Source organism: Notamacropus eugenii, chromosome 2 (genome assembly GCF_028372415.1).
Source record: "Notamacropus eugenii isolate mMacEug1 chromosome 2, mMacEug1.pri_v2, whole genome shotgun sequence".
In the NCBI taxonomy this organism is placed as follows: domain Eukaryota; kingdom Metazoa; phylum Chordata; class Mammalia; order Diprotodontia; family Macropodidae; genus Notamacropus; species Notamacropus eugenii.
In genome coordinates, this window is record NC_092873.1 from 505,759,813 (window position 1) to 505,785,430 (window position 25,618).

Sequence of the window (25,618 nt, forward strand, 5' to 3'; positions counted from 1 at the left end):
GCCAAAGGATGGAACAGAAAAGTGAGGCAAGGCCCACTGAGAACAGGGCACAGAGGGCTAAGGCTGGAAAGTACTGAGGCTGCTGAGGACAAGGAAGGCCAACCAAGAGGGCTGGGGGTTGGTTTGGTTTTGGCCCACACTGGAAAAAAAAGGGGATCACAGGAAGGACAGGACCTCACAGGAGTGAGAAGGATGCTCAAAATCAACTGAGATGTCATGTCCATTGGCTGCTCCTATCCTGGCAATGCTCCCCTTCTCGCGTCCAGTTCCTGCTTCCCTGAAGACTCAGCTCAAATCCTACAGGAGTTTTTCCTGGTTCCTACCACCAGTGCCTTCCCTTCCAGAGGACCTTCTGTGTACAGTGCACACATTTTGAATGCCTGTGCCATTTGCAGAAGGTTTCCTCCATCAAAACAGGAGATCCTTGGGAGCAGGGGAACAGGGAACATGATTTTGCTTTCTTGTATCCCCAGCACTCGGCACAGTGACCAGCAATGACCAGTGGGGAATGGAGAGACGCCTGGAAGGACTTCCATGAACAGCTGCAGAGTAAAGCAAATGGAGCCAGGAAGACAAACCAAAATGAAACCTGGTGAAATGAGGAAGAGCTGGCAGGGTTCCAGGTCTCCAGAGACAAGGCACCTCCCAACTGCTCTGCAAGGCAGGGGCACTGTTAATGACATCCGACCTGCTTTCTCTCTTTTCCTTGTTCTTTCTTTAAAAGACAATTCTTTATGATAGGGGATGCTCTCTGGGAGGGAGAGGAAGAGGGATACGGAAAAATCTAGGTGATATAAAAACAAGTGATAGCACTAAAAGTCTATGTAAAGCATTTTTAGGTAAGGCAAGTGGTCAGCAAGATGGTACCCTGCTGCCTTAGATGAGCCTCCTGGCCAAGTCAGCTAGATGAAGGGTAGGTCACTGTAACCTGTGGGTCAGTGACAATGGTCAATGAAAGACACATATAGAAAGAGAGAGAAAGACAAAGGCACAGAGACACAGGAAAAGAGACAGAGATAGAAGGAAGGAAGGAAGGAAGGAAGGAAGGAAGGAAGGAAGGAAGGAAGGAAGGAAGGAAGGAAGGAAGGAAGGAAGGAAGGAAGGAAGGAAGGAAGGAAGGAAGGAAGGAAGGAGGGAGGGAGGGAAGGAGGGAAGGAGGGAGGGAGGAAGGAAGGAAGGAGGGAGGGAGGGAGGAAGGAAGGAAAGAAGGAAGGAAGGTAGGAAGGGAGGGAGAGAGGGAGGGAGTGAGGGAGGGAGGGAGGAAGGGAGGGAGGAAAGAGAGAGAAAAAGGATAAAAGAGAAGACGAAAGAGAGGAAGAGACCAAGAGAATGCATTCAGGAAGTTAGAAAAGGATAAATATCCTAATTTTACTTTAAAAGGGAAGAGAACAGAACAGAATTTGCAAACTAGGGGCCAATGAGTATGACTTCCATTCCTGAGAAAGTTACTAAGTGAACATCAATAAAGGCAGAGCGTAAATGGTTGATGACCCTGGTAAGACTTACATGAACCGATGCTGAGTGAAGTGAGCAGAACCAGGAGAACACGGCACAGTAACAGCCATGCTGTTCGATGATCAACTCTGACAGACTTAACTGCTCAGCAATGCAAGGATCCAAGACAATTCTAAAGACTCACGATGGAAAATGCATCCACATCCAGAGAAAGCTATAGAGTCTGAGTGCAGATGGAACCAGACGATTTGCTCTTTTTTTATTATTTTGTTGTTTTGTTTGTTCTTTCTTGTGGTTCCTCCCATTGGCTCTAATTCTTCTATACAACATGACTAATGCGAAAATAGTTTTAATATGAATGTATATGTGGAACCTATATCAGACTGCATGCCATCTTGGGGAAGGAAGAGGGGAGGGAAGGGAAGAAAATTTAGAACTCAAAATCTTATGGAACTGAATGCTGAAAACTAAAAATTAATAAATTAATTTTTAAAAAGGAAATGGACAATGGATCTGTCGCCCCCCCACAACAGCCCCTCAATCTTTGCTGGGCCTGCATAGCCCATGCACTGAGGTTCTGTGTAATGGACTGATTTGGAAAACTATGGTAAATATATTAAATGCCCATCTTGTGCGAAGAACCTAGCTGGTCACAGACAAAAGCAAGGCAGCCTGTGGCCTGAGAGGCAGCGAGGTGCCATGACAGAAGGACCTGAGAGCATTCCTGTCTTAGACACCTACTAGCTGGGCAACACCAGACAAGTCATTCAGCCTCAGCCTGCCTCAGTCTCCTCATCTTTAAAATGAGCACAAGAATAGCACATCCCTCAGGTGGGGTGGTAAGGATTAAGTAAGATAATGTATGCAGAGCGCACTGCAAATCTTAAAAGTGTATTATCACTCTATTGGAACAAACAACATGTACCAAGCCGGCTAAATATAAGGCATGGAAAGTGTCTCAATCTTGCCAACCCCACTTCCTCCAAGGTGCCACCTCCAAGCTCATGCCCTTTGAAAATCTCTTCTCAGATCACCCTCCCCCTGCCCTGTGTGCCCAATCCCTACTCTTCTCCCTCACAAGGGCCTCCTCCATTCTTTCCCAGGATGTCACCCTACACTGGCTGCCTTCTCCTCTCTTCCCCACTTGACCCTCTGGGGAAACAGCTCCTCTGCCCTCCCTCTCTTCTTGGGTCCTTTGCCCTCCCATTCTGTTGTTGACCTTGCCCAGCTAAGCTTTAGCCTTGGATTACTCCCACCACCCACTGCCATGACCCCCGGTCATTAATTCTGCTGAACTAATCTAGAGAAAATAAGGAAACCATGCTGACATGTCCACCAAAAATTTATGCTCCATCATCTCAGCTGGGCCCTCACCACAGCAAAGCATCCCCGTCCACACACTTCTGTCTGCCTCAGTTTTCTCAACTGTAAAATGGCAATAATAGCACCTGGCTCCTACAGTTATTGGGCAGATCATATGAGATATTTGCGAACAGCACTTGGTGCAGTGCTGAGCACCTAGTGGGCTTACTCCCTTTCTCCAGAGGTGCCTCTGTGGGCCACAGTCCATTTGTTGTCTGACAGGCCAAATAACACAGTCAGCAGAGTTCCTTGGTCCCCAAGAGTGAAAAGGCTGAGCCAAAGCAACACGTAGATTTACCCTTGGGTTCAAAAAGAATCTGCCTTGGCAGTACGAGGTGGTAGAAATGTGGCTCCACTAAAGATTCTAGATCCACTAAAAAGCTGAGGGTTGCAGTGGGCTGCAAGGTCAGCATGGGTCCACAGCTGAAAAGGGGAGCTGAGAGAGCCTCTAATACAATTGTAGGGAGTGGTCAAGATCCTTTTGGATCCCAAGTGTCCCACATTAAATGTGGGTATGCTCTAACCTGCCAATCTGGGGCTATCTGTCACTGGGATAAACATACCTTTCATAGCGAGGGGACGTGCCCAGACCTTTGGCATGTTCTACTCGACCCCTTTCTCAGAGGCTCCCAGGGACCCCTTCCTGCCTTCTCTGTGGGACCACTTACACTTACTCGCCTGCTGTCAGACACCGAACACAGCATGAGAGACTCAATTCCACAAGCTTTCCGAAAGCCCACCCAAGCTGTGCCTGTGTCTAATAACCTTTTCCCAAAAAGGCCAGGGACACTTCCCACCTGCAGTCAGCAGGCCCAGTAACTGGTGGAGTGAAGTTCGCTGGAATCTCTCTCTTGCCTAGCCTAGATGCAGGTGGCAACCTCAAGGAGCCCCCAGGAAGCAGAACCCTTGGAGGCTCAGACTAAAGGTGAGACACACACATTAGGCTATGCCTGCCTCCCTCCCACAAATCCAGGTCATAAGCCATTCCAAGCCCACTGGCAGCCTGGTCAATGTGGAAAAGTCTTTCTGAGCCTCCAGGCCCAGGCCTGGCAGCTTGCCTGCTGGGAGATGGAGGCTGCCCCTGCATGGCTCTTTGCATCCATCCCACCCATTAAGAGGCAGGGCTTTCCCACTCTGGGCCAGTGCTAGAGGTAGAGAGGCCACACATACGTAGGGACTGCCTTTGTACTGGGCAGAAAAGCCTTGGCATCAGCCTTGCCAGTGGTCTAGTTTCAGATTTAGGTTTATTGGGTTAAAGAGAAAGACAAGGGTGGCTGAAGAATCTTCTCCCTTACTGCTCCCTGCCCCCAGGTCAGGCCAGCCCTCCTTCCTAAGGGGAAGAAGAGGCCTAGACAAAAGGACATGGGGGGTGGGGGGAGGAGGCCCCAGAAAGCCAGAACTCCACTGCTACCTGGTTCCCCAAAGGATGGAAGCATGCAGAAGAGCTGCTGTAACCTTTCCCTAATCCCTGAGGAGCAAGCCCATCCTGGAAGTGTGGTCTGCCAAGGCCTCAAAAGCCTTTAATTTGATTTCCCTCACACAGGCAATTGTTGTAATTATTCTGATTAGGAATCATTACCCGGTACAGCCTGCACACCCTGACAGGCCCAATGCCTCCTTGGTAGCAGGCAGGCAGCCCAACTCGGGGAGGGGGTGCTGGTCTAGCCGACCTCCTGGAGGAGCAGAAAGCAAACAAAGCCAGCCTTGGGGAGGGCACAGGGCCGAGGCTGTGTAGTTAATGAAGTGCTCACATGCCACAAGGAGCCAACATTTACAGCTAAACAAAAACAAAGCCCCAAACCCACCAGGGGCCGAAGGACAGATGTCTGCTCAGCTGGAAGCTCACCTGGAGGAGGGGGAGGAGCAGGAGGAGAGGAGAGGGAAGAGGGGAGGAGAGGGAGGAGGGAAGAACAGGGAGGAAGGGGACAGTGTGAAGAGGAGAGGAGAAACTGGGAGGAGGAGGACAAAGAAGAAAGGTGAGCAGTTGACAGCTGGCAGAGTCACCCTCTCCATCATCAAGGAGATCCCAGAGGGATCAGGAGTGCCCACACGTGAGTGGGGATCAGGGTTTGCCTGGCCCTTAGTAATGTTCACGAGATTTAAGATCTTCCCCGCCCATTAATAACCCTTTTGCTAATTGCTAATTAGGGTCCTTCTGGTTCTGAGAAGTGTATACATGCTCTAAGTTGGTACTTTGCTTTGGGGCTCACTTATGAGGAGGAGGAGTGTTTGATCCCCTGGTGGAGACTCTGAGTGTCCATATATTCAGATCCCCCACTGCCCAGATGTAAGGGCTCTTTCCATCCAGTGGTGTATGTAATGTGTACAATACTGCTTTAATTCAGGCAGTCAGAGCCCTGTCTGTTGGTCTTCATGTTCATTTCCCTGTTTGTATTTTCTCTGACGTTCAAGGTGCTGACTTTTCCCCTGATCTAGTGAATGTAATTAAAGAAGATTGTTGACCCCTTAAAAGTTGTTTTCCATTAAGAAAAGCAGATCCAAGAACCTGGGCTAGCAGGTTATCCTGGGTGTGCTGGTGTTTCTCCTATACCACTGGCACTGAGGCAACCTCCTACCCCCACCCCTGTCACCCAACAATAGATAATGAAGCCATACTTGTAATCAAACAACCCAGCTGAATTCTCCAGAGGAAGGGTCATCAGACCTACCTCAAGCACTTGCTGGAGACTCGGCTGGCCATCCACCATGCCTTGGATGATCCCGGTCAGCTGAAAGGAGAGAAAACACAGCATACTGAACCCAACACCAGGTACCACACCCACCACAGGAGCATGACATGTCTAAGAAGGAGGTGCCTTCCCTCTTCAAGCACTTGCTGTGGCTCCCCTCTGCCTAGGGTATACAATTAGAACTCCAACTGATGTCTAAGGCCCTCCCATCTACAATCTGGTAGCAGTCCACCTTGAGCCAACAAGAACCCTAGCTGTCTTCTGATTCCTGTTCTGCCCCCCTCCTGCTCTACCCATACCTTTTTGTCCTTCAAAGCCTCACCCAACTGCCACCTCCTCCAGGAAGCCTCCCCCAGCTTAGAGGGTTCCTTCCTCCTCAAGTTTCTGGAGCTTACTCACTTTGCCACTGGACCAATTACACTTGCAAATACGTCCTATCCCTGCATGGAGACTGTAAACTCGTCTTGGGCAAAAAGCCTGTGGTTTTCTACTCCTGTGTCCATCTCATTACACACAGGAGGCCCGTGACCAGGGAGCGGAACCCTCCTCCTGAAGGCCAGTGCTCCCTGTAGCTTAGCCCAAACCCCAGAACAAGCCCTGGTATGGTCCTTCTGCCCCATCTGGGAGCTGGCTCCAAGCACCCAGTCCTGCCTACAGAGAGCATTGACCAGTGCTGGTGACCACCCACAAGAGGGTGATGGCCTGCCTCTGCTCCCCCAAGGGCAAAGGGGTATCTGCACACTGGAAGTGCATATGTGTCTGTGAGCACGTGTATGTAATATGTGCGGGTCCAGGTACTGACATGTGGCTGTGCTCACTCCACATCTTTTTAAAGGTTTTGATATATTCTGTTTTCATATCCCATTTATTTCTAAATATAATCCATCCTGGTCCTCTACCCAAGAAGCCATCTTAGTAACAAAGAGAAAAAAAGGGAAAAAAGTTTAGTGGAAGTAGCTAGTGTTTTCAATATAGTCCACTAGGACATGCAATTCTTCACACCCATAGTCCCCACCTCTACAAGGAGGGAGACACATTTTCTCATCTACTTGCTAGGGCCAAGCTCTAAGGTTTTTGCAGCCTCAGAAATATCCCAAAAACTGCATCCCAATAATTCCCCAAACTACCCTGGGCTCTAGATAACTGAATACCAGTCCCAATGGGTGAGAAGGGTCTTCTTTCTACCAAGTGATGGAGGTTGGCCTGCTCCCTACACACACTGCATCCCTACCCCCTTGGTCTCATTCCTGTACACTCCCAGGAGCTGACCCACAGGAAGCCAAGGTATAAAGCGCAAGAGGAAGCAGGGTCTCCACAGGCAGCAAAAAGGAAGACTTCTAGATGGGGAAACTAAGGTAAGGAGGCTGAGCAGTCATACAAAGTAGAGGAAAATGAGGAGCCTGAGCTCCTGCTCAATGCTGTAGCTCCACTTCCCAAGAGCCTGTTCTGATCATCTCAGGCCAGGCTTGTAGCCACAGCCCCCACAACATCACCTGGAAAGGAAGTGAGTCAGGGAGCAGGACAGAGATTCAAGATCAAACACCAATTAAGCTCTAACTGCATGTGAAGAACAGAAAACACCTGGCTGAGAGGGCAGAGCAGGCTGGCACCTAGAGTTCATCAAGTCATTATTAGGTGGGATCTTAAAGAAGTGGAGGGCCAGGGCCACTCTATTTTATACTCTGGAAAGTGTTTTTATATTAATCTGTATTTTAATTGGGTAACAGCGGCTGCCTACAGACTTCCCATGGTCGAACAGGAAAATAAATTAAAAAGATTAACGACACCATTCTTTTACTCCATTTTCACCAGCAGTGGGCCCTGCCTGTTCTCACTTCACAGAGAAAGTCCCCTCTGCACCCTTTCCTTGCTCGGGGAGTCGAAGTCAGAGGGTTCAGGCCTGAGGCAGGGGTGAGGCTGGAGGCCTTAGGGAGAGCCCTAGAGAGGGAGAAGAGGCAATGCCAAGGTCTCCCTGTCCAAGGATTGCACAAGAGCAGCAGCCAGAGCCTCTGTGCCCATAGGTCATACTAAAGTGTGCCTCAGCTCAGCCTCTCCTCTGGGATTCCCAGAGTTCCTGACACCCTTCATCACAGCCTCCATTTCCCAAATGACACACTTGGGCCACCATGTTCGTCCCCTTTCCTCTGGACTGCACCACCCATCCCTCCCCCCGATTGCTTGGTATTTCCTTCATCTGCATTTTGAATCTACTTGTCAGTAAATGAGAATGTCAGCTCTTTGGAGTCAAGGGCCTGACCCAGAGGAGGAGATGCCTGGTGATGGTGTCAGTGGTGGGCACTCCAACCAGCTGGTCAATGACTGAGGCCCCACAGGACCATAAGACCAATAGTTCTCTGACCTTGCTGCAGTAACCCACAGCTTGACTGCCAGTCAGTACAGGCTGGAGCTGGCTGCTTTCTGACTCTACCAGTCAGTCAGGAAACATGGGTTAAGCACCTACTATATGCCAGGTACATGGGCTGGAGATACAAATAAAGCAGGAGATAGTTCCCGACCTCAAGGAGTTCACAGCCTGACGGGGGAGATAACATGAAACATGATATATACAGTACGAAGAATGAATGGAGGGAATCCAGAGGGAAGGCACTGGCAGCAGGGAAGACTGGGGAAGGTTTTCTATCTGTGTCATTGTAGCAGGGACATTAAGGCAGAAGAGGAAGCCCGTGACCAAGATGAGAAGGGCAGAGCTGGGAGGTAGAGCCCAGAGTGCCAAGACCACATACTATGTGAGGTGTAGAAGGCGTAAGGACACTAGAAAGGTATGCAGGGAGGGGTGTGAGGAAAAGCCAATTACAAAGGGCCTTGAGCACCAGAAGTGGGGTTTGTCACACATTGGAGCTGATTACATGAAGGGAAGGCAACCTTCTTGGGTCAGGTGGCCAGCAGGGTAGGTGCCAGAGACCTCCCTAAGCAACAGCCCAAGCCAGGGAAGGGGGACCTCTGGTCCCTGATCACGGAGTAATTCTCAGCACCAGAACGAGCTGGCCTGACTGCCTGTCATCCATTCTCCCACAGGGTCAGGTGGGATCATCCCATGATCTAGATAAAGAAACCGAGGCCCAGAGAGGAGAAGGGTAGTAGGAAAGACCAGGAGGTACATTGCTGAGAGGGGCTGAGAGGAAAAGGCTGGCCTCCTTGAGATACCCAAGGAGACATGAGAAGGTTTGGTTTCTACAGGTACATGGAGAGCAAGTGGCAAGCTGGCCCAAGAGAAAAATGTCTTGGTCCCGGGTGAGAAGCATAGCTTACTGTGGCCCCACCAAAGCCCAGGTGGAGAGGTGATCAGAGCAGGGAGGAGCAGGGGCAGAGGCCACCAAAGACCCCTCGGCTCTGAAGCTCCAGGGCAGGAGAACAGATGTCTGCCCGGTGTGAAGGCGGCATCTGAGGAAGGTGAGACAGGAAAGAGGCCCCATGGCCTCCTTGGATGTTCCCAGGCCTAGCTGAGGGCAGGAAGATCCCACCTCTGATGCTTAGGAGCCAAGTAAGGGGCCACAAGCCCATTTTCTCACCTGTAAAATGGGGGTAATTACACATCTAGTAGCGGATCCTAAGGTTGCTGGGAGGTCAAGCACTCCATGAGGTTACTATTATTACTATGAAATGCCAGAGCTTTTTCTAGAGCACTGTAAGTTCGCCAATTCCTTTGCCAAGATCTCATTTTGTCCTTACAACAACTCTGGGAGATAGATGCTGTTACTGTCCCATTCCACAAAAGGGAAACTCAGGGAGAGAAGATTGGCCCAGGGCCTCGCAGCTAGAAAGGACCTGAGGCTGAAGTGGAACTTGGGTCTTCCTAGCACCAGGTCCGGCACTCAAGCCACTGGGTCCCTTAGCTGTGGGGAAGTCCTGCTTCTGGTCTAGCCTTAATCCCTCTGCCTGCTGCTGAGCCTGTTCCCTGAGAAGCAGGCCCAGGCTTGGCCACCTCGGAGTAGACTTGCCTGCCCAGCCTCCGGGGGTCACAGTGGAGCCTGTTGCAGAGCCTTCATCCTGAGGCCCTAGGATTGGTAGCAGGGGGAGTGGGCGGTGGATGCTACAGCCCAGACTCGCTGCCAGTATCATGTCACATCCTGAGCTTTCTCCTTGCAGGGTTTATCTCCAGCACCATCGTATTCCGTCAGCAATAGGGAGACAGTTTGCTGATTATTATAAGCACTTGTCTCTGGCGTACAATCTGACAATCAGACCTGCTCTTTCTTCCCAGACAAAGAGACCAATAAATCTCCCCCTTCCTAAGTACAGGTGTGAGAGACAAAACCCTTTACTGGCATTTAACAGAATGGACATGGACACACACACACACACACACACACACACACACACACACACACGAACAAACATCATCTGAGGGAAGAGGGGAGTGGGCAGAAGACCCCAGGAGGAATGAGCCCATGCCATCAGATCTCTATCCAAGCCACAACCTGGGCCTGGAGCAAAGGCTGATGACAGAGGCTTGGGAAAAGAGCTGTTCATTCACCACACTCAGGGCTACTGCTCCCAGGAAGAAGGGAGACCTGAAAGGAGGGAGCCAGGCTTCAGCCCACCTCCTCAGTGGGCTCCACCTGCCACATGTGCTAATGGGGCACAAGGTGGACCAGGGAGATGGAAGGGAGAGAGGGAAGGTCCTAGTGCTGGGAGGAACCCAAGGAGACCAGGGTGCTCCTGGCCTCCCCGACCACATGGCCTAAGTATGCACCACTGTTCTCACTCTCCCTCCTTCTTTCTCCTTCCTCTTCTCTTTCTCTCTCTCTCTCCTTCTCCCTCTCCCCCTCCCTTTCTTTTTGTTTCTATTTCTGTCAGTCTCTCCCCCCACTTTCTCCCTCCCTTTCTCTTCCTGTCACCCTCCTTTTTCTGTTTCTGTCTGTCTCTCTCACACACACATGTGCACACACAAAGTGTACATACATATGAACACTCATATTCATGTGTACACACATGCATATATGTGCACACATGCATATGCATGCACAAGCACACATGAACCTTCTCTCACATCCCATTCAGATTTTCCACAGCAGTCTGATGCCATCATGGACTACCTGCCTTCCAGTGGATGAGCTCAGTGACCGAGTGTCAGGCCCTTCCCAGAAGCCCAGCCTGATCTACTCAGGGCTTAGAAAAGAAAATGACATGGGGTGGGACAGGGAGCAATTCGGGAACTACAAGGGAGGGAGATGGCCAAGCAAGGCCTCTGGGAAGCCCATGTGCTCGGAGGTGACTCACTTGCTGACTCAGTGTTCTCTTGTATTCTGCTGCACTGAGGGGACCCATTAAAAACTTTCTGGAAAGACCCCACATTTTCCAGGGGAGCCTGTTCCAGGTCTCACTGGACCACTCCCCACCTGCTGTCCAGCACAGTCCAGGGGACAGCTGCCTGGGGGCCGCCCCTCCCCACCGGCTCCCCAGAGCTCTGGCTCCCAAGGACTCTGAGCTGAACACTGCCATGGTAGGGGCTCCCACCCCAAGCTGGGGCCTCCAGGGTCCAGTCACAGTTTGATTGGCTGGGCTGATGAGGACCTGCTGAGATGAGCTAGGGAGGCGCTGGACACTGAGGGGGTGGGGACAAAGGAGGGGGAGGGGAGGGAGAACCCCTCCCCCTTCTGCCAGGAGTGCTGTACGGCGCAACTGCAATCCTACATGTAAAGCAGGCTTTGTCCTTGGCTTCATCCGGTGCCTGGCACACAGTAGGCACTAGGCAAAGGTTAGCCACTCTTCTTACCCACAGACCTGGAGAGGAGAGGAGCCAGGGCAGGGACACCTGGCCCTGTCTCCCTCAACTCCCAGCCCCAAGAGGAGGCAGCTCTGCTCTGCCTTGCCATCTTCTACATAGCAGGAATGTCATTTTCTGGTTGGTTAGGCGCTGTTTGCGCCCTGTCTCTTTCATTTATATGGATGTGGGAGAAGGTGACTGTCCAAAAGAGGGCAATTTTTCTTAGTGACATTAGCGGGGAGGCAATATTAGAGATTCTCGGGGAGACAAAGCTCCGGGAAGCCCGGCATCTTCTACTCTTAGAAAACTGGGAAAATAGCAGTTTGTTTGCAGCATCCCTGGGCCACCTGGTCCTGCAACCAAGAATTTCTAAGGCTCACTCACTCCTCACAGCCCAGTTGGTAGAGAGAGGCCTGCCCAGCTGCACAGGGAGGGGGGCACAGTGCTCCCCACTCCAGGCCTGCTCTGGAACTGCACAGGGCAAAACAGGGATAGGACTGCCCTCAGGAACCTCAGGACCCACTAGTCTCCCTGCCATGATGTCCTGCATAGGACGGCCAATGGTATAAGTCCCTAAGAAAAAGGGAGCCAGGAAAACCACAAAGGTGACATTCTGCCCCCCTTCCCGATGTCGACATCCTCATTGCTAACTACCCAGCCTCAGCCTCTGGTCCTCAGAAAGCCCAACTCAAGCCCCTCATCCTGCCCTCATCTGTAGCATACCAGAGTGTCCCTGGGCCCAGAGCTCCCTCCTCCTCTGATGCCTCCCAGGACCACACTCCTTACCTCTGTACAGAAGGGTGTCAGCTGAGGGTGGACAGCTGGCTGCACATACATGTGAAACGTGGACTCAATTTCCATTGTCTGACCATTTAGCTTCAGAATGGGGAATTCGATGATTTCCTACACAGAGGGAAAGAGAGAAGGGGAGAGAAAGAGACAGACAGATAGACAGACAGTGAGTGCAAGAGAACAAGAGGGAGGAGGACAGAAGTAAAAGGAGAGTGAAAAGAGAGGAAGAGAAACAGAAGAAAGGAAAGAGAAAAGACAGAGGAGAGAGAGTTTTTAGAATGATCAGTTTCAATTCAACGAATATCGATTAAGCAGTTAATATGTGAAAGGCAAGTTGCAGGATGAAATAGAGGGAAGGGAGGCCATGCCTGGGAATCGGGAGGGCCTTGGCTCTGGGTGTGCCTCTGACCCACGGGCAAATGTGATCAGTGTGATCATGGGCAAGTCATTCAACCCCCTGTACCCCTGGCTGCTCACTGCAAATTTCCTAGACAGTAAAATCACAGATCTGAACCAAAAAGAAAATGTGTCCAGCACTAGGGACATAAGGTCAAATGAAAATATCCCTGTCCTCTAGCAGCTTCCATTCCATGAAAGTAGGGAAGGTCAGATGAGCTGAGGAGGCAGAGAAGGCTAACACCTGAGGAAAAGCTTCATGCCGAAGGAGGTGCCAAGCTGAGCTGGAGCTTCTGACAGACATTCCAAGCAGGATAGCCTGCCCACCAAAGGCCTTGGGGCAGGAGATGGGATGCTGAGCTTAGTGAACCGCTGAGAGGCTGGAATATATGCAAAAGGAACTAAGTCTGGAAAAGCAGGCTGACTCCAGAACATCAGGCCGAGTTTAGATTTCAGCTCAGACCCCAAAGGGCCCATTGAGGCTTCTTAACCTGGGGAGCTTCAGGAAATGCCCTTTGGCAGCTGAGTAGAGGCCGGGAGACCTGGGTGGAGTTAACACTGGCATAGTGCAGACCAGTGGGGATGAGGGCCCACACCAAGGTGGTGGCTGTGGGAGCCGAGAGATCTCCACCAACCGAAGATGTTTCCTCTCCTCCTCCTTTCCCTTCCTCCCTCCCTTCCTCCCTCCCTTCTCCTCTTCCTCATTATTTGTTTTCTAGAAACCAGTTCCTGATCTGAACTTGGAGCTGAAGATTCCTGAAATGGGCAGCGCCAAGCAGAGGATGCCAGACCCCCCCAAGCACTAGCAGACTGCTCCTGTCCTGCCAGGCCAGGCCCGCCCCCAGCAGTCTCTCACTAGCATGGTGACTCTGGACAAGCAAACACATCATGTCACCTTTCTGGGTTTCAATTTTCTTATGAAAAGTCAATCAACAAGCATGTATTAATCACTTACTGTATACCACCACACAGTATGCTAAGTACTGAGGACAGAAAGAATAAACCAAACCATCCCTGTCCTCAAGGAGCTTACATTCTGACAAGGGAGAAAATATGCACATACAAGGTACATACAAGCAGGAAGAGTACAGGCACCTGGGAGTCTAGAAAAGGTCTCCTGCTAACAGGGGCATGTGAGCCACGCCTCCAAGGAAACGGGGACTTCAACAAGTAGCAACAGGGCAGGAAGGCATGGCAGGCCCTGGGGACAGCCGATACAAAGGCACCCAGAAGGCAAACGAGGGGCAGGCACCTGCCTGAGAGGAGGGTCATACCCACAGCAATAAAAAAGGAAGTGTGAAGGTTCTGGAAATGCTGAGTTTGAGATGCCTCCAGGATATCCAGTTCAATGTGTCCCAGAGGTGGCCGGTGGTATGGCCCAGAGCTCAGGAGCGAAACTAAGGCTGGGTACAAAAATCTGGGAATCCTTTGCACAGAGATGATCACTGATCACAAGCAAGAAACAAGCACAGGGCTTCTCCACCTCTTGTGTGTCATGGACCCCCACCCTACCCCCATCCAGCATGCTGACACTGAGAGACCCCACTAAACACACAAAGGAAACCAACCATAACATAACACAGTTGTCAAAATATTTTTTAAAATAAGTTAAAAGATCTCAGATTAAGAACTTCCTTGGGGGATAGCCACAGTGAGTGTGATCTGGATGGTGAACCAGCAAAGGAGGGAGGGAGGGAAGGAAGGAGCATTTATAAGGCACCTATTGTGTGCCAGTACTGAGCTAAGCACTTAACAATCACCTTTGATTCTGACCACGACCCTGGTGTTATCCCCGTTATTATTAATGTGGACATTATTAACTATGATTATCCCCATTTTACTGTTGAGGAGACGGAGGCAGACAGAAGTTCAGTGACTTGCCCAGGGTCACACGGCTAGTAAGTGTCAGAGGCCAGATTTGGACTCCATGACCAGCACTCTCTCCACTGACACACCAGCTGCCTATGGGGAGGAGGGCCCACCCCAAGGTGGTGGCATGGAAGCTGAGAGATCTCCACCAGCTGAAAATGTTCCCTCTTCTCCTCCCCTGTAAAGGGATCAGAGGGGAGCAGGAGGTAAGAAGTGTAGACAGTCCTTTCTCATGGAACTTAGCTGAAAAAAGGTGATCCACAGGACAACAGCGAACAGGGAGGGAAGGATCATGGAGGGCCTTTTGAGGATGGGGCAGCCAGGAAGCAGCCAGACACAGGGAGACAGTGAGATGGTGGAGTTTGACGAGAGGGAATGGGAGCGAGTACCAGCTATACTTTGGAGGGGAGGCAGGAGGCCGGGGGGGGGGGGGGGGGGGGAGGAGGGGGAGAGGGAAGGCAAGGAGGGTGTGGGTGCCCTGGGGCATACCACGAACTACTCTGCTCACAGGCTGGCTGTGAGGACCAGTGAGGGTATGGATGTAAAGTGATTTATAAGCCTCCAAGCAGTCTAGAAACATCCAGACAGACCTAACACTCTTAACCTAAGCTGAGATGGCTGTCTGTCCTCGGACCTGCCAGGCCGCCACCCACAGCCTACCTAACCCACATGTCACCCTCAATATGCCAGGCCTATCTGCTTGATATTAACATTAACTTAAAAATTAAGCTTTTTTTTTAAAGGAGTAGGAAGGGGGCAGCTCCTGGCCCCCACCGCCCCCTATCCCAGAACCACAGCCCAGTTTGCGGGGAGGAAACGTTAACAGTCCCATGCCCAAACGCCAGCCTCTGCCTGCCAGCCTGCCCATGTGTCTCTGCTGGCAGCAGGCAGGGGAACCAGAAAGCAGTGATTCATCAACAGGACTGCCAAGGATACAAATGACCTGCCATCAGAAATAGGCACCGATCTGTTCATAGAAAGTTCACACCATGCCAGGGAGATGGGCTCCTTAATTATTTCTTTAAAAAAATAAAAAAGTCTGAAGCCAAAAAGGAGAAAGAAGAGACTGGATAAAAGCCACTAAGAGCCACCTCCCCCTGTGCCAGCACCCCCCTTCACAAGCCCAGGAACTTAATGGAGGAGGAGGAGGAGCAGGAGGGACAATTTGTTTGGTGTCTCCAAGATTAATTTGTCTCCGTTATTTAATAGAGATGCACAGCACCAAGGTTCTGGCGTGCAAATGAGCCAGTGGAGTGATGGCTCCTGGAGCTGCCTGCCTCCCCAACCGCTCCGGGAGAAGGGAAGCGCCAAAGTGGGGCGGGGGGGAGGTGGGGACGGGAGGGAGCAAGGGAGGGGAGAGCGGGGGAGGGGAGAGAATAAAAAAAATTATTGCTTTTTAATATTCAAAAACAGTTTGCGAAATTTAATCAAAACAGAGGAAAAGCTAACATTTTTACCACTTTGACATTTTTATTAGCGCTTTCATAAATTTTTAAAACATGAATGGAATTAGTTTACAACAAAAAAAAAACTGCCCTGAAAACATCTGGAAGAGACAAATAGGAAATAATAAAAAAATAAATAAAAGCAAACTCCTCCGAGTAAAATTAGCATGTGGAAAAGGCAGCCACTGCAGAGAGGGGATGGCGCAGCCCTGGGCCTGGAGGGTCGCCCTGCGGCCTTGACAGGTATAGAGCTTCCTCTGTGCCCCATCCCTGGGTAGCCAGTCCCTCTGACACTGCCACCCCCACAACAATCACACACATACCAGCCCCAACCCAGCAAAAGTCTGTGCCTAAGATCCCCTCAGTGACAGAAATCCTCCTGTGCCCCCTGTCAGCGCCACACTGGGTGGGCAATGCATCTCTTTTCAATCTCACCTCCAATGACCAGGTTGGGCTGAACAGCTCAAGTCACTGACCCCTCCCAAAGCAGGCTAAAGGCAGAGTTCAGAGACAACTGTTCGGTGGAAGAGGATGCTGGGGGTAGAGGGAGAGGAGGGAGATGAGTGGGCTTCCTCCCAGTCTTGGTCCACCTGCTTTTCCAAAGCAAACATGCACCTAATTTGGAAGGTCTGGCTCCCTCCAAGACCCCTGCCCAGGAGTCAATCGGGGCCCCTTGGGCTGGCCTGCCCCCTCCACAGCACAGAGCCTCCCTCTCCCAGCCTGTCTGATGGGGCTTGCTGCCCCGGTATCTAAGGCAACTCCTCACTGACCATGTTAGCCAGAGCCACAGTGAAACTGAACCTGCGACACAAGGGTACTTTTCATTCAGACTTTCATTTGGGGGGAAGCAGTGTTCGGAGACCTCCACTCTGTCCTGCTAATGAAGACAAGTGTTGGGACCTTTCAGGGTGCCGTTCGTCTCTGGCCTTTATTAAATTCAATTTTCTTAAGCCCATGATACATTATGAAATTAGGAGCTGACATTCCTCTGGAAACAAAAATATCTGTCAAACATAAATAAAAGGGAAAAACCCGCTATTACCAAGAATTTATGGTTTCGAGTTGGTCTCTTTCCACTTTGGTACAAGCACATGGCTTGTTTCAGAGATCCAGAATGTTGTTCCAGATCTAGAATTTCATTAGTATTTCTTATGAAATGCTAAGTACTTCAGCTCCCAGGCTCCCCATCATGGTCACGGTCATTTGTTTCCCCTTCACCAAAGGGAACAGATGCTATCCACCACCCCTGCCTACCACCCTCGAGTCTTCTTTCCCTCTGTCCTAGGAAGGCTTGGTCAAACCCTAAAGGGAAGGGACAGAGGGAGAAAAAAAAACCCAGGAGAAAGCAGTGTCTCAGAAGTCTCCTGGACCCCCAAATCCCCACAGAAAAGGGACTGTCAGAGCCCACCTGCCATGGCTGGGCAGCTCACAGTCTAGCAGAGGGGGTGAAGGCTCCAGAATAGGTGCATACCCACCAAGAGGGAAAGGGAGGGCAGAGAGCAAGGGAAGGACAAAAGAGGCCAGCACAGAGCTATCCAGCTTGGCAGGAGCACAGTGTGTAACAGAGTATGAGCAGATAAACCTGGAAAGCAAGGATGCCAGAGCACACAGGGCCTCAAAGGCCATGCACAGGAGTGTGTTACCAGGGGAAACAGGGAGCCAGTGAAGGCTTCTGGGCCCAAGAATGCTGCAGCCACACCTGTGTGTCAGAAAGAAGACTTTGGCACCTGGGTGAAGGATGGATTGGGAGGGGAGAGGCTAGAGGCAGCCCCAAGCTCAGCACAGGGCAGGTATTTAATAAAGACCTGTGGACTGAATTCAGTGATTAAACACTGGCAGGTGAGACTAGGATGGCCTAGGATGGTGGTAGTGAAGACAGATGGGAGGAGTGGAGGATGGGTCATGACAGGGACAAGAGAGAGATGGATCCACAGATTCCCCCAAGCTTACACTCCCCTTCTCAGATCAATGTTCTTCAGACAAGCTGCCTGGGCTACCAGGCCAACATGGTGTAACAAGAGTCACGGAGAATGCAAAAAGTCCAGGTACACAGGAGTGGGTAGTGGGGGGAGGGGGGGAACACACCAAAGGTGGATCGGTGGAGGGGGTATTTATTAAGCCAGGCACTGGGGATAAAAATCCAAGCAAGACAATCCCTGCCCTCAAGAAACTTATGTTTGAATAGGAGATAACACATAAAGGGGATGTAGCCCAGTATGGGGAAGGAGGGGTAAAAACTCCCCTCCTGTAGTCCAGTGTTGAAGAGATGAAAATGGTGGCTGAGGTCAGGCAGCAGGGGGTGGCAATGGGAAATAACCAAATGTTTCCAAATCAAGCTTCCACTGTGCCACCTGTGGGAGACCCCAGAATAAAAGCAACAGCTGGTACTGACCTGGCACCAACAAAGACTGCCCTGGAACCTGGCAAGCCCCCAGGGGCCATCTACACATCCCCATAGGCTCACTGCTCCCTCTGACTACAAGCATGTTTTAGACTGTAAGCTCCTTGAAGGCAGTATCTTTTGCCACTTTGTATCCCTAGCACTTAGCACAGAGCCTGGCACTTCGTAGGTACTTAAGGAAGGCTTACTGACTGAGAAGCACCAAATCCAAGACTATCTAAGAAGAAGGGGCCTTGGGAAAACCATAGGATGTGTAGTCAGAGGGGTTCAGCTCTACTACCTTCCATCTGATCTAGGAAGCTGCACACCCTTCCCCTTCCCCTTGTCTGGGCAGGGGAGGGGAGGGGAGCTACATAGGCCACACCAAATGATGTCAAAGGGCCCTTCTGGCACTGAATCCAGTGCTCCTATGACAGCCAGGCATGCCCCTTTTCCAAAAATGCCTGGTGGCCCAGGTCCTCTCCTGGCCAGGCACAGTCCCCTCCTCTGAGAAAATCAGCCCTCATCCCAGAGGGAACAGACCTCTTTGCTTGTGGGCCCAGAGCTGAATTTCTTAAAAAGAGCATTTGTTACACAAATCAATCACCCACCACCACAGCACTCCCTCAAACACTTCAAACTGACATGAAGAGCCAGGCCCAGGCTGCAGGAGACACAGCTTGCTGTCTACTCCTGAGCAGGCCCAGAATCCACATCAATGGCAGCATCGATCCAGCCTTCCACATTCTGAACATCCCACCACCACCCTCCAATGCCTGCTTTTCTGTGCTAACCCTAATGCCAGCAGTCATTCCCAATCATTTTTAGGTGAATCTGCCTAAGGCAAGGTGCTGGCCTGTTCCTTCTCTGACTCTAGGATAAATCCCAAGTTGCCTTGGGCCTACCTATGCAGCCCCATCTCCCACAACTCCTCTTCACCCAATCTGTGATCCAGTCACACCAGACTGGCCCTGGCACCTGCCACTTCAACATCTACCTCCTTGTGCTGGCTCAAGCCACCCCCAGTGTCCAGGAGGCCCTCCCCCTCTCCCCTCTACCTACAGTATATCAGGGCAGGCTAGAGCAGTGGGCTGACTCATCCAGGGTGGAGTTTAAGATCCAGCTATCAGCTTCACAGGGACAAAATGGGGGAGGCAGCAGTTTGCTGAAAATGAGCAGAGTGGGGAGGGAGGAGGGTTAGTATAAAATCAATATAAGTCAACATTGTGGCAGACAGTAATATCTCAGATTATGGAAAACAGGACAAGGACCACAAGGCTAGAGAAGGGAAATAAGGTCCTGATTTTCAAAAAAGGAAGAGAACAGTCTACAAACCCAACTAGCTCAAACTTGGATCCCTGGGAAAATTCATTAATGAGATGGTTGGCCAAGGGAAGAAAAGGATGCAGGGACTATAAGGTGCCAGGCTCTTGCCAGACCAACCCTATGTCCATTTTGACTCAGCTGCTAAACTGGTAGATCAGAGGAATGCTGGGGATATAGTTAATCTAAATTTTTACCAAGCATTTGATAAAATATCTCAGGCTATTCTTGTGGAGAAGATCAAGATATAAACTAGATGATGACACAATTAGATGCATTCAGAACTGGCTAATTCAGAAAATAATAGTTTTGTTTTTCTAATTCTGAACGCAAAAGACACGAAATAAAATGGACATTTCCACATACGTGGTAGGACAGAAAAAGAGGTCTGTACATGAAATGGCAGGTCCCTATTAGATAGTTTGCTTTTCTTTTGAAGCCTACACTTAGTCCCGCCTGGCCTGCTTGTCTGTGCTTCTTTCTGACTTTCCTGCCATCTTCTCTGCATTTAAAAAAAAAAAAGGATGCCTCAATGACCCTCTTTTTTTTCTTTTTTTCTTTTTTTTTTTTTTTTGCTACCTTCTCTCAATCCCCTTTCATCTGTTCACCCAACCCCTTTTGGGATAAGACAAAAAAACCAAAGCCCTTGTAAGGACCATGCAGAGTCAAGCAGAATTACTTTCCACTTTGGCTGTGTCTGAAAATGTCTTTGATTCTGCATCTCAAGTCCATCACCTCTCCATCAGAGACTGCAGTAGTATTCTGGAATCACAGCTGATCACTGCATTGATCATTGGTCTTAAGTCTCAAAGAGTAGTTTTTAATGGCTCAATGTCAATGTGGTAGGAAGTCTCCAGTGGAGATTGGTGCTTGGCCCTGGCTATTTATTTAACATTTCATCCATGACAAGGATACAGGTAGAGAGCTGGCATGCAAACAAATCTACAGAGGGCACCACATCACGGGGAAGACACCTAAAAGGTCTGGACAGGCTAGCATATTAGCTGGAAGCTAAGAAGATGAAATTGAATAGGGAGACATGGAAAGCCTCACACTTGGTCTGGACTTCATGGATTTCTACACCAAGGTGGGTGGGTGTGAGCATGCGTGTGTGCATGTTTTCTACCTGCCCGTGTCTGAGGCTCACTACATTTGTACACTCTCCACCTTACGCCCACTGATTATGTGAGACAGTACGTTTCACTTCCTTCCTCCTCCCCGCCACTCTCCTAACACCCAGCATATTCTCATTTTTTGCTTCTCCTAAGATCATCAAAACCAAACAGAGTCACCTCAGGCCTTCTGTCTGTCTTATTTAACTCTCTGTGGCCCCTGAAGATATCAAGGGTCTGAGAACATACGCATTTCTTCTCCTATTAGAATGTAAACAAATGATCAATCAGTTAGTCCCTTCCAAATGGTGAAATGGATTTTACTGTTCGATGTCTCCCTTGACTCCTGCGCTTCCATTTCAGAGTGTCTGCTCCATCTGGCCTTGTCATCAACCAAGTCTGGAAATCCTCTTTTTTACCAATGGGCCATTTTGACCCCTGCAGGGCTATGCTCAGTTCTGCTGGACTGGTTACTTTTGATTGTAAGCCTTTTCTCTTTTGCCTTTTTGAACAGAATCATCTAAGTCCTTTCCTTCACAGCAGTAGCTGCCAAATCTTCTGTGATTCAGACTGTGGATCCTGGGTACTTGAATTCTTTCTGTCTGGTTGCTGGCAATATTTCCTCTTTGACCTGGAAGCTTTCAATTTGACTATCATATTCCTGGGAACTTTCATTTTGAGGTTTCCTTCAGAAGGATTGCTTAATAGAGTCTTGCTCAGTTTACTTTGTCCGCTGTTCTACGAGATCTGGGAAGTTTTTGTTTTTGATTTCTTGAAATATAACCAGCCTTTGAGGAAGAGGGTATGATATTCATAAACTTTTCCATCCAGCACAAGGTCTTACAAAATGTCTGTCACAAGCCTGCAGAAACCATAAGACAAGCAAATGGAGGCAGAAAGCCAGGCATGCAAGCCGTGTGGACCCAGAGCAGGAGACAGACACAAATGGGCACTTACAAGCTCTCCGCAGTCCAGGGCAGGTCCCACATAGCCTGCTCCCACAAGGCCCAGGAGCCTGGGATTCTCTCCTAGAACTATCTTCTAGGTCAGTTGCTTTTGATGGCATGTACCTTATGCTTTCTTCTGGCTTTTCAATCTTTTCATTTTCTAAAAAAGATTTCTTGTCTCATGGAGTTGCTGCTTTCTGTGGCCTACTCTAATTTTCAAGGAGTTCACTGCTTGCATATCACCATCAGCTTTAAGCTGCTCATTCTCCCTGTCATCCCTTCTTCCTGCATGTTGTTCCCTTTAATACTCCGTGTCTTATCGCTGGTCTCATTTCCTCTAGGTACCAGCACCTGGTGGCCAGGATCCTCTTTCCCTGAGGCTGTATTTGAACTTCTGATGGAGGCATTCTCTTCTTCTAGGTTGTCTCCTGGAACTCTCTCAGCCCATGATAGTTCTTTGTTGTATTAGCAATTCTCTTCTATTTATATCTCCAGTCCCAGCTTTTGGCTGGGAGCTTTGTGTTTGAGTCAGACTTGGCTATCTTTTATATCTTGGATGGTGTGGGCATGCCCTGCTTGGTCTCTGGTCTTAGCAATGGCTAAAGCCTTGTGCTTTGCAGGAATCCCCAGGTTTTGGTTCACTCTTCTGGTAGTTTAACTGAAGTTTTGGTCTTGGCTACTTCTATTTCCTCTTCATTGCACAATCCCAAAACCAGATTTGGCTCCATCCCTTCGTGTAGCCCTGACAGGTCCCAACCAGATGTTACTGTGTGTGCTGGTGGCAGGCATCCTGAAAGAATCCAGGTACTCCCCAGGCCCTTTGATCTGCTCACCATGGCTCAGCTGTGGCTTGAATAGGGTTCCCTCTGACCCTGTCTCCTGCGGTGGCACGAGGAGGTCCACCTGAGCCCTCCTACCTTGTCTCCCAAGTTCAGTACTCAGACAGGACTCTGAAACACAGTCTTTGTGTTGTCCTGGAAGCAAACTGCCAGTGCCAGGCACTTGACTGAATGATAAGAAGATCTCAATGACTGAATAACTGCACTTAGTAACACAATGCTCAGCCAAGTGTTGTGAGAGGCCACATCTATCCTGTGAGAAGGGGGCAGAGGAGCACAGAAAGGGCTTGACCCTGACAACTAGGAAGGGGACAAGTAGACTAAGGGGCCTCCAATGAGGGGAGCCGGAGTTCTGGCTTTTGTCCTGAAGGGATAGGAAAGAGATGAGAAAAGGAGTTTAGGGTCAACCCAAGAGAGAAGAAACCTTGGTAGGAAGGTTGGGCTCATGGGCTCCCATCTCTTCCATCCAGACATCCAAAAAGCTACTGTGATCTTAGACTGCATTAAGAGAATCACAGCTTTCAGGAATAAGGAACAATTCCTCTGTACCTTGTGCTGTCCAGACCATGTCTGCAGTACGGTATTCAGTTCTGAGTCCTATAACTTAAGTCAACAAGCATTCATTAAGTATCTACTGTGTGCCAGCCATGGTGCTGAGCACCAGAGATACAAAGAAAGGCAAGGACACAGCTCCTGCCCTCAAGGAGCTCCCAGTCTAATGGGGAAAACAACACACAGAGGGCGAGGTACATCAAAGATGTCTCCAGTGAAAATAGAAGGTGACCTCCAAGAAAAGGCTGGGAAAGGCCTCCTACAGAAGGGGGGATGTGAGCTGATTCCCCAAGAAAGGCAGAGAAGGAGGGGTAGCAGTCCAGGCAGGGAGGCCACCAGGGAAAATGTCCTGAGCTGGGACATAGAGTGCCTCATGCCACTGTCCCTCAACTGTGGACTGGATTCATGGCAGTTGAGTCTTGGAGGCTGGAAAGGTCATAAGGGCTCAGCTTTTGATTGCTTAGAAAGCCCAACAGTCTTTTCCATTCGATCCCTGAGGTAAGAGGGAGCCACTGGAGTTTATTGAAGGGAGGTAGGGGGATCAGACCAGAGCAACTGAGTGGAGGATCCCAAAGTGTCAGGCAGGACAGACTCACCAAGGAAGGGTAACCCCAGACTAGCTCTACTTTTGACACAGCCATTTCTGACAGGATGGCACACTGGTTGGCTATGTGTCCCTGGAACTTGGGCACCCACTGGGAAGTTGTGGCCCAGATAACAGCAAAATCTAAGATGACAAAAACTGGAGGGGATTATGAGTAAGGCCTGTGGCAGAGCCTGCAGGCACAGACACTAGTTATGAGGGAAAGTTTGGGGGGAGGGGGAATGGGAAGGGGCTGTGGTATAAAGCAACAAAAGGCCTCAATGCAACAAATCCTGCAGTTGAGGAAATTCAGGACACGAATGAATGGCCAGATCCAAAATCCATGAATGCTTTGAGAAAAGAAAAGAAAAGAAAAGAAAAGAAGAGAAGAGAAGAGAAGAGAAGAGAAGAGAAGAGAAGAGAAGAGAAGAGAAGAGAAGAGAAGAGAAAAGAAAAGAAAAGAAAAGAAAAGGGAGGAGAGGAGAGAAAAGACCTTTTGTCTCAGTTTCCACACGTGAAAAATGGGAATGATGATAACAGGTCCTACCTTATGGGACTGCTATGAGAATTTAAAGAAATACCATGTGTAAGATGCTTTGTAAACCTGGTAATACAAATGATGGCTATCACTTTCATTGTTATTATCATTAACATTCCTCATCATCATCCATTGGGGCAAACAATATGTCCAAAGGCACAAACAACAAAGCTTCTGGTCTTGCTGTTACCCACAAGGGCTGCACTGGCATGTTCTATGTGATCATAATCTTTTACTATTCCCTCCCTCCCTCCCTCTGCTTTACAACCCCAAACCTTGTTCTTCATCCTCACTGTGACCTCTAATCCCGCCACCTCTCAGTTCTTTCCCAAGCCTTCCTATCCCAATCCTTTGGTGAAAGAGTTCAATTACACTGTCTTCTGTGCTGGAATCTCTTATCCCCTAATTCTATCAGCAATCTCATCCTACCGAACCCCAATCCTGGATTATTCCCATCATCTGCTGCCATCTTTGTGCCTACTCATGTGCCAGGGGAAAATCATAAACTACACCAAATGGGTCTTCCAGAAATTTGCATTATATAACTGTAACTGGGCCCTCACTGCAGCACCCTTTACAATCTTAATGATTCATCATCCCACTCATCACAGCTGTTTACCCCTCCTCAAATCCCCTTCCTCCATCTTATAAGCCAAGGACCTCAAACTCATACTTCATTTAAAAAAAAAAATGAGGCCATTCTCCAAGAGCTTCCACTTATCTCCCCTCCTCTTCCCCTTAAAATAAAATACTCAGACAGCCTCCTCCACTACCTTCTCCTGTATCACTACTGTCTCATGAAGAGGTAGCCGTTCTGTTTTGCAAGGCAAACTCATCTACAAGCACCCCTAACTTCATCCCCTCCCATAGTAAGGAATAACTGGATCTTATTCAGCAGAGTGTTGTAACATGGTCAGACCTACTCTTTAATAACTCTGGCAGCTGAATGGTGGAGGATCAATTGGATAAGGGAAAGATCAGAGGCATGAAGACCAACCAAAGACTACTGGAAAAGTCTGGGTGAGGACTGATGAAGGCTTGGACTAAGGTGTAATTATGTAATTAGAGAGAAATGCTATAAAGCAGAAATGACAAGATTTGACAATGGACTGGATATACAGAGTGAATTCAAGTGAGGAATCTAGGATGACACCAAAATTGAGAGCCTGGATTACCTTTGATGGTAATAAGAAAGGTAGGAAGAGGAGGGAGGTTTGGCGAGAAAAAAATCATGGATTCTATTTTGAACATATTGGGTTTGAGATGTCTACATGACATCCAGTTCAAGACATACAAAAGGTAGTTGGTGTTACAGGGCAATAGCTTAGGAGAGAGGATGAATATACAGACCTGGGAATCTGCATAGAGATGATAAATGAACCCACAAGAGCTAATCACCAAATGAGATAGAGTGGAAAAAACCTTTGGAGACTTAGTGGGTGATGCTCACAGGGTGTGATCTAGATGAAGATCCTGCGAAGGAAATAGACGCAGGCAGGTAAAAGAAAAACCAGGGAATGGTAGAATCACAAATACAAGGAAAAATATTCTGGAGAAGAGGGTGAGCAACAGCATCAAAGGCTGTAAAGAGATCAAGAAGGGTGAAG

General features: G+C 49.4%; 1 protein-coding gene across 4 annotated transcripts in view; it reads right to left on the reverse strand.

Annotated features, from left to right (window-relative positions):
- Positions 1-25,618, reverse strand: part of ERI3 (ERI1 exoribonuclease family member 3) — a 180,393-nt gene that overhangs the window by 116,886 nt on the left and 37,889 nt on the right. For 2 of the 4 annotated variants that reach the window (XM_072649184.1, XM_072649189.1), the window contains 2 exons: positions 12,022-12,138; positions 5,487-5,546 (listed from right to left, as the gene is read on the reverse strand). In XM_072649184.1, coding sequence (XP_072505285.1) covers positions 5,487-5,546; positions 12,022-12,138 — 177 coding nt within the window. Of the gene's footprint in view, positions 1-5,486; positions 5,547-12,021; positions 12,139-19,179; positions 19,270-25,618 lie in introns of those variants that run through there. The other 2 variants (XM_072649188.1, XM_072649187.1) reach the window with 2 other exon arrangements.